Source organism: Melospiza georgiana, chromosome 14, assembly GCF_028018845.1.
Source record: "Melospiza georgiana isolate bMelGeo1 chromosome 14, bMelGeo1.pri, whole genome shotgun sequence".
NCBI lineage: Eukaryota > Metazoa > Chordata > Aves > Passeriformes > Passerellidae > Melospiza > Melospiza georgiana.
Genome location: NC_080443.1, coordinates 6,346,574 through 6,357,087, shown reverse-complemented (window position 1 = coordinate 6,357,087; position 10,514 = coordinate 6,346,574). Strand labels below are relative to the sequence as shown.

General features: G+C 56.4%; 1 protein-coding gene across 1 annotated transcript in view; it reads right to left on the bottom strand.

The window, feature by feature from the left end:
- TSHZ3 (teashirt zinc finger homeobox 3) overlaps positions 1-1,058 on the bottom strand; it is a 65,824-nt gene extending 64,766 nt beyond the window's left edge. Inside the window, exon 1 of the mRNA XM_058034094.1 lies at positions 1,019-1,058. Within this exon, the coding sequence (XP_057890077.1) occupies positions 1,019-1,058 (40 nt within the window). The remainder of the gene's footprint in view (positions 1-1,018) is intronic.
- Positions 1,059-10,514: the final 9,456 nt, after the last annotated feature.

The window sequence follows — 10,514 nt, the reverse complement described above, 5'->3', positions numbered from 1 at the left end:
AAACAAGCCAAACAAACAAAAAACCTCACCAGCACAAAGCCTCGAAAAGTAATTCTAAAAAGGAAAAAAGAAACCAGTGGAAATTGTAAAGGCACTATCAGAAACATTCACCAGTCACTTGACAATACACAGACCCTTTTTCTTTTTTTTTTTTTTTTTCCCTCCTTTGGTTTACTTTGCAGCTTCTGCTCTGGACTCATAAATAAGAAATCAATAGGATTAACAGAAGAGGCTACCAAAGAAAGTGACCAGCTAGGACGGTCTGTCTGTCCGGCAAAGACATCTCCAGGGCAGTACAAGGGCAGAAGAGAAAAAGGTAAAAGTTGGGCCAAGGAACCAGTTCTGGCCTCGGATCTCCAACTAACACTGCAGAGCCTCCAAATCACTTTGTCCCTGCCACTTCATTCACAGCGTGCCATATTTTTATACATGCCCTCTCTCTTTATTTTATAGGAAAGAAAAACTAAATAAAAAGAATATTTTCCCTAGCTTTCACAAACCATTTGCCTGTGAGGGAAGGGGATGTAGAAGAATGAAGACTACGAGGGAGAGAAGCAAAGTAGATGCCAAAGTACGGGCTGGAAATAACCAAAATTCCCCTTCTTCTTCCCCCAGCCCCGGAGTGACACCGACCACAGAGCCCGAGAAGCGTGTGCCCGCACACACCCGCTGCCCCTCGCACAGGGTTACCCCAGAACGGAGCCGGGCGACGGCAGAGTTCCGAATAAATCAAAGTGGGCACCAAAAGTGGGGAACGGGCTTTCATGCGCCCCCCATCCCGAAGAAAAAAAAATAAAAATAAAATCTCCCCAAAACCCCCATCCCGGCGCTGCGCCTCAGCCCGGGAGTTGCTCGGCAGAGCCCTCGGCAGCGGCGGGCAGCGGGGCAGCGGCGGGGCCGCAGCGGCGGCGGAGCCCGCCGGGAGCCGGTTATGAAAGAGACGGAGGGAAGCGAGAGGAGAAGCCAGCGGCCGCGGAGGGAAGGAAGGGAAGGGAAGGCAGGGAAGCGGCTCTCGTACCTGCTGCGCGCCGGGGCGCTTGCTGCTTCCTCCTCGGCATGCTGGGCTCCTGCGGGCGCCGGCGGGGGGGGGCAGCCGGGGCGCGGGGGTGGGAAGAGTTGCCTCAGCCCCAGAGATCCGGTGAGCTGCTCCAGCCTCGGCGCGAGGGCTGGGTCGGGGATATATTTTTTGTTGCTGTGCATACACGATGCCGAGTAGGAGGAGGAGGCGGCGGCGGCGGAGGAGGAGGAGGCGGCACAGAGGAGAGGACAGCCCTGCTGCTGCTGCTGCTGCTGGCAGAAGAGGGGGGAAGTTTGACAAATCGCCCCGGAGGAAGGAGGAGGGGAAGCCCCCCGAAGAGGTGTGCGGGCGGGAGGGCTGGGGAGAACCCGCAGTCCCCCCCACCCCGCCCTGCGCCCCCGGTGCCTGGCCGGGCTGGGAGATCACGGCATAAAGACAGGGGATCTCTTGGCCGGAGCCGGCGGAGCCTCAGCCTGCGCTCTCCACTCCCGGCTCGGCGCTGGAGCGGCGGCGGCGGCGGCGGCAACAGGCGAAGCTTGAAGGGAAACGAGATGATCGCGGTGTCACTCAAACTGCTCCGCCGAGGGGGAGCGGGGCACCGCCGCCGCCCGCCCCGGGCCGCGCCTTCACTCAGCGCGCATCGCCCGCCGGACCGGCCACGGGGGCGGGCAGGGCTCTGCCCCGCCGGCCGGGGCGACCCCTTCTTCGCGCCCCCTCCGCCACCCAACTTCGCCCGCCGCCGGTCTCCCGAGCCGCCCGCGGCGGCGGCGGAGGGCTGGCCGGGCAGGGACGGGCAGGGCAGCCCGCCGGGCTCCGCGCCGCTCGCCCCGCTCCCCGCCGCAGCCCTTCCCTTTCCGCCCCCGCGCGCACCCGTTCCCCGCCGGAGCCCCCCGCCGCCATCGCCTCCCGCCACGCCGGGGCACGGGACCCCCCCTCTCCCCGCCGCCCCCCCCGGCGAGGAGGGCCCGGCCCGCCGCTCCATCCCGGCCGCCCCGCGCGGTGACAGCGGCGGCCCCGGCTCCCCGCCGCGCCCCGCAGCGCTGCCCGCCCCGGCCGCACTCACCGGCGCGCCGCCCGCCCGCCGGCACATCCAGCCCGCCGGCTCCCACCTGGCTGGCGCCGCGGCCGCCGCGCTCCGCTCCGCGCCTGCGGGCGGGCGGTGTCGGGGCCGCCCCGGCCGGCGGCCGCTATCGGCGGCGCCCCCGCCAGCGGAGCCGCTGCTCCCGCCCCGCGGGGCCAGAGCGGCGGGGAGCGGGCAGCGCCCGCGCCCCACGCACCCGGCTCTTCGGGATGGAGCACTTTTGCCTCGTTTTCCCTGTTTAGGGGCTTGATTTTTTTTTTTTTTTTCTTTTCTCTCTCTCTCTCAGTTTTGTTTTTTTTTTTTTTAATTTTTTTTTTCTCGGTCCAAGTTCACTGCCGAGCCGCCGCGCTCAGTTCGGCGAGCGCCGGCGGATCGATGTGCTGCGGGTTTGATTGCGCATCCCTGGGCGGCGGGGCCGCGCGGCGCGGGGAGGGCCGGGGCGGCGGGGGGCGCGCGGGGCCCGGGCCGCTCCCGCCCCCGCTCCGCCCGCGCGGGACCGGGACACGGCAACAGCCACGGCCAAAGGGAAAAAAAAATAAAAAAGAAAGGAAAAGGAAAGGAAAGAAAGAAAGGAAAAAAAAAAAAAAAAAAACAGTAGCTTTTTTTTTTTTTTTTAAAGTTCACGGGGAGGAATTAAAAAAAAAAAAAAAAAAAGGCTGAGCTCACTTTTACGGTAAGATCAAAAAAAATTTCCACTCGCCCCCATTCTTCGAGATTTGGGATAATTCCAAATACCTGACTAAGTGCAGATGTTGTTGCGTCTTCACATCCTATAAAGCCGCCGTGCCGCTCTCGGGCTCTCGCTTCCCTTTCAAGTTGCAGGAAATTCAAACACTTTACATGACGGGTGGAGAAGGTTTGGGATTTTTTTTTTTTTTTTGATTATTATTGTTATGAGTTGATTTTTTTTTTAAGCTGATCTTTAGGATGAAAAAAAAAATCGCAGTCGCCTAAAGTCCCCGGGAAATTGCTAGTGTTGGGGGAAAACGAAACATTTCTTGAAAACAAGAAAATGGTGAGTTGTCAATTGCCGCTTCTGCTGCCAAACTCGCTCAGTTCCATCTCATTGATACTCGCTGGTTGCTCCTCACAGTTACAGTATCTGCTCACAGAAGGAGCGATCAGATCTGCTTAAGAGACGACACCGAGACGTTCCCCCCCCGTCCCCAAAAAGCCCCGTGTGTGTGTGTGTGTGTGTGGGTGAGCCGTGCGGCAGGACGGGGCCGGGCGGCGGGCAGCCCCGGCGGGGCGGGCGGGCGGGCTCGCCGCCGCGGCGGTGCGTGCCGCTAGATCCGCCCTAACATCTGTCCGTCTCACCATTGGCGCATCCATCAGTGTCACCCCGGCTGCACATTGCAACGACAACACATCAGACACTACACAGACCGGGGTTCGGTACAAATAACCAACATACTAAACAACTTAACCGGGGAGGAGGGGACCAGCCGCAGCATAAGTATTTACAAACGTTAGACAGCCTCGGGAAGCAGGGCTCGGCTGCGGTTAATAGCTCCTTCATTCTCTCTCCCTCCTCCCCCTTTAAGTAGGAAATAGAAAACCTAAATAATTCACGCCCCCACCCCCCCCCGAAGGATGCTGCGGGCCGGGGGCAGGGACAGGGACAGGGACCGGGACCGGGGCGCTCAGCCCGGCTGCGCTCCCGGCCCCGCGGGGCGATGGCTGCGGCAGGACCGCACCGAGCGCGGAGCGACGCCAGCCCGGGCTGAGGTGCCGGCCCGCGCTGCGCAACATGGAGGATTGCTCCGAGCTCTGCAGCGAGAGACTGAAACAAACTTTGGGATGCTCGGTCGGGAGCTCCGGCAGCCGAGAGCCCCGGGAGCCCTGTGCCCGTGCTCCTGCTCGCCGCACGGAGCGCGGGGAAGGTCACTCTGCCACCAGGCGCTGGGAGAGCGCCCTGAGAACTACGGCAAAATTAAAATGACACGGCGCGTGTAGTCACTGCAGTCCTGTAAAGGCTGTTCTGAACTGTGCGAGAGCCCTCTCCAAAGGCAGGGAAGTCCCGATCCTCCTCAGCTGCTGGCTGCGGGGCATCGCGAGGAGCGAGCTGCGGCGACCAATCCCGAATTTTGGGGCGGTTGCAAGTTGCAAGAACTTTGTTCCTTCCACTTTCCCGTCTCTAAACCTGCTCATCTTTCGCTGCCTTTGTGTCACCCTTGGCCCGCCCGAGGGATGGGTGCGAGCCGGGCTTGGCGCGGGTGCCCGGCGGGGTGCGCGCCCCTCGGCTCCGCGGGTGCGCTGGGCTGCACGCGTGCGTGGATTTGCGCGTGTGGTGGCATTTGTGTTTGAACAGGCTCCCAGACAGAGCTGTGCCGCCCGCAGAGCGCAGCCTGCGAGGAGGATGCTGGCAGGTGGCACCTCGGCAGCACAAACAAACACGCGAGAGCGTGCCCGGCCCCGCGGCGTGGGCAGCTCGGTGCGAGCAGCGGCGCTTACCTGGCTCCGCAAAGGGCGGCCCACACGGGCTGAGGGGCTCCTTCCAGTGCGCCGAGCTGGGGCTGGGAGGGAACGAAATAAGTGAAACTTTCCGTAAACAGTCATTGGAGGAACTTTGTCAGTTCGCTTAGGAATAATAATTCTCGAGTGCGAGAGAGAGGGGAAGGCAGCAGATATTCGTGCGCACAGACATGTGCATTGCACTTCCACAGTCACAAGTCCCACTGCCAAAACGCTCAGGAAGTTATGAAATAATTTGGTTGTTAACTATGTACATTTTTTAAGGAAGAAAAAAAATCTATTGAGCTTTCTATCAGACGATTTACAGAGGGAAGTACAGACGCCTTCATGTGCGCCAGCTTCTTTGGGGGTCACAGTCTATTCCAGAGAGCCAGAACGCGTAATTTTATGAAGTGTAGCATTTCCAAACACAGCGCACCAAATCGATGGCTCCACAGACTCCATCCACACAGACTCAGCACACGAGGCTCAGCCCTAAGCTCGCTCTTCCCGGCAGTTTTAAAACAAGGCACCAATTATTTATAAGTCACATAATTAGATAACCATCACTCCTGAACTTTCCACCAGCTAAGAATGTTTTATCTTTCCCAACCGGGCACTGCTTACTGCCCTTCTTTGGTGTATATTTTCGCTGTTCATACCATTCCTCTCCACCAAAACTCCACCAATTGCCCGAGACACTTCTTTCATCCCCCGGCCCGAGGGAAGACAGCGGCCGAGCCGATAAAGGACCACTGGCATTAACTGCTGGTTATGGGAACGGCCAGGGAGGATCAGCGAGGAAGTTTACTAAACTTGGAACAGCTGCCTCTTAGAAGCCGGCGTGTTTTAGCCCAGCTTTAACCTTGTTCTCTCCCGAGCAGCGTGTTGATGTTTCGCCACTTGCTCGCTGCAAACAAGGCAGGGAGCGGCGTGCGCCGAGGTGCCCGTGCGGCCGCTCTCAGCGGCTCGCTGCTCTCCGGGGCTCAGCCCCGGGCACCGAGCGGCCCCGGCCTCGCTCCTCTCTCCCAGCTCCGGCCCAGCTCTGCCCGCGCCTCCCTTTGGAGAGGAGCCGGCGGGGACCTGCAGCTCCTCGGCAGCCGAGTGTCCCGGGGCGGCGGGCAGGGCCGGGCAGGGCGAGCGGGGCCTCGGCAGCGGCCGGTGCGGGGCAGCGCTGCCCGCGGCCCGGGAGCGGCTCTCGGGGGGGAGCCCCGGCGGGGATGGGGGCTCTCACCGGGCCCGGGCAGCCCCACGGAGGCGCCGGGCGGCCCTTGGGCGGTACCGGCGGCGCCGCTGCCCTCTGTGCCCGGGCACTGCCTTCCCTCCTGCCCCGCGCCTCCCATCGAAATGCGGGAGGCACTTCGGTTTCTCCCGGCGAAGAACAAAGAAGCAGCAGCTTTCATGAAGGCTGGACCAGATGAATACGGATCTGACAAGTTTGTTTAAAAAGCCCACTGTCCACGCCCGAAAACGATACTGCGCTTCTGTAAAATACAAAGTGTTGTCAATAACCATTATAGCGGCGATAATGATCTGTGAAGAGAACAAAGACATTTTGTAATATCTACATTACTTTATTAGAGCAAAATTATTTTAAAATGCCTGTGAATTCCCAAACCTCCTGAATACAAATGAATAAAAGTTTTTCTTCGGGCTAAAATCTTTGCTTGAATGTAAATTGTTTGGGTAAGTGAATTTGCACAGCAGCAAAGTTTGTTTGTCTTAGTCCAGTAGCTTTGCTTTAACGAACCAGATGTTTTGTCTGTAAATTGTCCAGAGGACTTTCACAGTTCTGACATGTAATAACCCCCAGAAAATCAGAACTGGAATAGCTGCGTCCCTGCGATTAGGACCACGCATTTCGGGAAGAGCACGGGGAAAACAGGAAAGTGTAAGCACCCTCAGTGTCCTCATATTTGGAACCCTCATTTTAAACTGTAAGTAATCTTGTCCGAATCGATTCTCTTCTGCCTGGAGTTGACAGCAATTCCCCTCCCAACCCCAGATATCAGAAATACATCCCCCCAAGCAAACCCCCGGGCACAGCGGGGAGCGGTGCGGGCGGATTTCGGCCGGGGCAGCCGCTCTGAGGGACCGAGCGGGCCGGTCCCGGAGTCCGGCCCGGAGCGGCCGCGCAGCCGGCGGTGCCCGGCGGGCGGTGCCGGTGCCGGTGGCGGTGCCCGGCCCGCGGCGGGCGCTCCCTCCGTGCCCCGGCAGCGCCGGCTCCTCTCCCGCGGCGGTCAGAGCGCTCCGCCCGCCCCCGCCGCCACCGGGGCCAACAAGTTCCCGGTTCCACCGGGCACCGAGAGCGGCGGCCCGGCGGGGCGATGCCGCCGCTGCCGCCCGGAGAGCCGGGCCCTCCGCCTTCCCTCTCGGACGGGGAAGGGCCGAGGCCACCGAGCTGTCCCGGCTCCCGCTCGCCCCTGCCGGATCTGCCCCGGGCTGAGCCCGCTCGGCGCTCGCCGCGCTCCCAGGGGCTGCGCCCTTTGGAGATGATGCTGATTTAAAATAAGAGCTATCGGCGCGATTCAGTCCCGCTCAGCCATCACTTTTTCCCCTCCCTCGAAAGGACATGGGGTCCCTGAAGAAAGAACCGGCCGCTGCTTTGAAAGAAATAAGCGATACCATTTCAGAGCTACTGTAGCGTAATGCATTCACTGGGGCAGCAGGAAAACCTTTTAAGAAAAATAGTTACAGACCCTGGAACTCCACCACATGTGACAACAAAGGCTGTTGTGTCAGTAGAAGGTCTTTAGCTAATTTTACCTACACAAAGTTTTACTGGCTGCAGGCTTTGGGAACGCCTTTGTGGAGCCTGGCACCGATCCTCAGGGCTGGCTAATTTGAAAGGCGTTTGGAGGATCCCGGAGAAGTGGAAGGGATTCCCCGCTTATTTCTCGCATCACCTGAAAGTTCCCATCGCACAGAGGGCACGGGGCGCTCCTCAGCTGACCGCCTGTGACTCAGCGCAGTGAAGATTTTGTTGTGCTCAGATACTCTTCTAAAAAAAAAAAAAAAAGAAAAATACTAGAAGGGGGAAGTGTATAAACTTAAGTTCGGGCAATTTTTTTTTTTTTTCCACAGAAACTTCCTTCCCTGGCGGGTCTTTTAGTGTTGCCACACAGCGCTCGCACACAGAAGTTTATCTGTACGAAGCTTCCCATCTGCCAGCAGCTCCCCTTGACCCCCGGGGGAATGGAAGCGCTGCAGCCGCCCCTGCCCGTCCCAAGGTGCGGGCGGAGCTCGGTACCCCCGGGGGGACGCGCACCGGGCCGGGCACAGCGATGGCGGAGCTCGGTACCGCCGGGGGACGCGCACCGGGCCGGGCACAGCGATGGCGGAGCTCGGTACCGCCGGGGGACGCGCACCGGGCCGGGTACAGCCGCAGCCCCGGGCCGCCTCCTCCTCCTCGCCCTCCGCCGCGTTGTGACCCCGTGCGGGCCGCCAGGACACACAGACAGCCCCGTAAATCCCGGAGCCCCGCGTCCCGCACTGAATGGCCCCGCACGGACAGCGCGGGGATGCGGGCGGTGTGCGGGACCCGGCATCTCCCACCAGCAGCCGAGAAAAACTCATGGACACGACTGCGGTCCGCGGTGCGGGCACAGGCCCCGAGCCCCGGCTGCCCCGCCGCTGTCCCGCAGCCCGGAGCGGTGCCGGGCCCTGTCCCCTCCCCGGTGGCCCTCGGCGAGCGGGGCCGCAGCCGCAGCGCTTCGCTCCCCAGCCGGACACTGCGCTCTGCACCGCCCGGGTCAGGTGAAACGTGGAAACTGAGAAAATCTGACACCACCATTGATTCCCGCTCTTTGTTCTCCTCTGTACACAATGGAGAGAAAGGAATGTGACTTTAAAATTGCGATTAACCAGCTTTCTGTCACCGGGTATTTATTCCTATCAAATCTTTCTTCTTCGGAAAAGCGCTTCTAATTGTAAAAGAAAACTGACGATTTGAAATACCTTGTATCCTTCTGTAATCAGAGTTGCTTAAATTATGACTGGATGTGCCTAAACAGTCATCTCATTTTCCCACTGATTTTGGTCAGGTCCAGGAAGAATGGCTTTTTTTTCCTAATGTTTTAAAAGTATTAACTTCCTTTCAAACATTCTTTAACCTTTAATGTTTTGTAACTTGATGAAAAGGTCACTTTGTTCAGAGTGGATGCATCTGCTTCATAATTGTTCTAATATCAGGCAGAGCTCCATCCTAACACTGCCTTCTTTTATGAGGATTTTTTTCCCTTAATATACTATTGTTAAGGTTACCATGAGTAATTGTTCTAAAGGCAAAGAGCTCCAGACCAAAGGATGCTCACACTTTATTTAATTTCACCAGCTTCAGATGTTTAGAGCTGTATTCAGCAGATGACATTAGCTGAGCTCTGAGAAGAATAACCTGAACTGTTTCACCTCTTCCCACTTGTGGGAGCCTGAGGGAGAACAGGAACAGAATAAATATCTGGATTTATACACTGAGCTGCATGACAAAATAGCACAAAATACTGATTAATGCTACTTTGGACCAGCAGCAAGTTTGATTCAAGCATCTCAAAGTGCTTTACAAAGGGCTGTGACAGAAAGCTGGGACATGGGTGGGGGAAGAGCTAAGAGCAGAGTGGAGATCCAGAGACCACTGGACATCAGCACCTAAAGGCTCAGCCTCCAAAAGTGATGGGGTGCTAAAGACATTGCCCATCTAATTGCACTCTAGACTCCTTGCTGGGAAGGAAACAGAAGCCTTTCAGCATGTGTAAATCAATATTTATCATTAGGAGCAATCATATTTTGTATCTGTAGATTTACCCAGTTTTGGTAGAGAGAACCTCTGCTTATTCCTGTGTAAAAGATTAGAAGATGAACGTGTTCATTGCCCCCCACAGGCTGACAATGCCCACCTGAGGGGCAACTTGTGGCCAAACCTCACTCTCAGCACTGTACCTGCTTTGCAAGAGCAGTGGTGATACCTGGCTGCATAGCAGAGATTGGAGCCAGAACCTTAAATTGATGCAATTAATCCCTCTAAAATACAACAGGATTTTCTAATTCGTACAAAATTCAAACGTCCAGAGAATATGTTTAATTAAAACTTGGCTATACTTTTTTAAAAAAGATTTTCTTAAAAAAAAACCAAAGAAATGAGCTAATTACATTGCTTAGTATTCTAATATACACTTTTTTTTTTTAATAACACACTTTTCTAGCCAGGCCAGTCCCTTGAGGACCAGTTCCTCATTTATAAGGAGGTCCCCAATGGGAGTTAAAAAGAGGCTATTTTATAAGAAGAAAATATATTCTGAAAGAGGAGCCATACAAAGATAACCCTGCATCACATATATCAGTATGGAGGCTGGGATATGTATTCCAATGATGCAAATCTTCCCTTACAATAATTTGCTCGTTAGTGTTAGCAAAAGCCCAGATACTGATGTCTCTGTATTTGTTCTTCTATTTTTCATCACACTAATGCTTTTAACTAAAATTATTTCTTAAAATTTGCTTTATTTAATGAATTTAAAGGTCAATCCTCTTCCTTTCCATATGCAAATCCTATTAATAGTAGAGGTTTGATATTAATGGGAGTTAATAGAGTAGATACCCCCTTCACACAAGAAACCCCACAAGAGAACAAATTAACATCAAGATAATTTCAGTAAATTTGTTGCTTCTTTCTCCCCTTTGAGTAACCAAATATCAGAGCAACAGTACCTTGGGAACAGGAGTGACAGCCAGAGGAGGGATGAGATGTGAAGGGGCACACAGGGCCTCCCCAGCCTCCAAAGGCAGGGATGCAGGGAGGAACACAGCCCCCAGCAGCTGGAAACCACCTCCTCCTCCTCCTCCTCCTCAGCAGCCTCTCACACCTGCAGGAGCCAGGCAGGACACAAGGTACCAACACCAAGAAACCCTTCCCCATCCTCCTAAAGAGGGAACAGGCAACTTCTGCTGCCCTCAGAGGCCAACAGC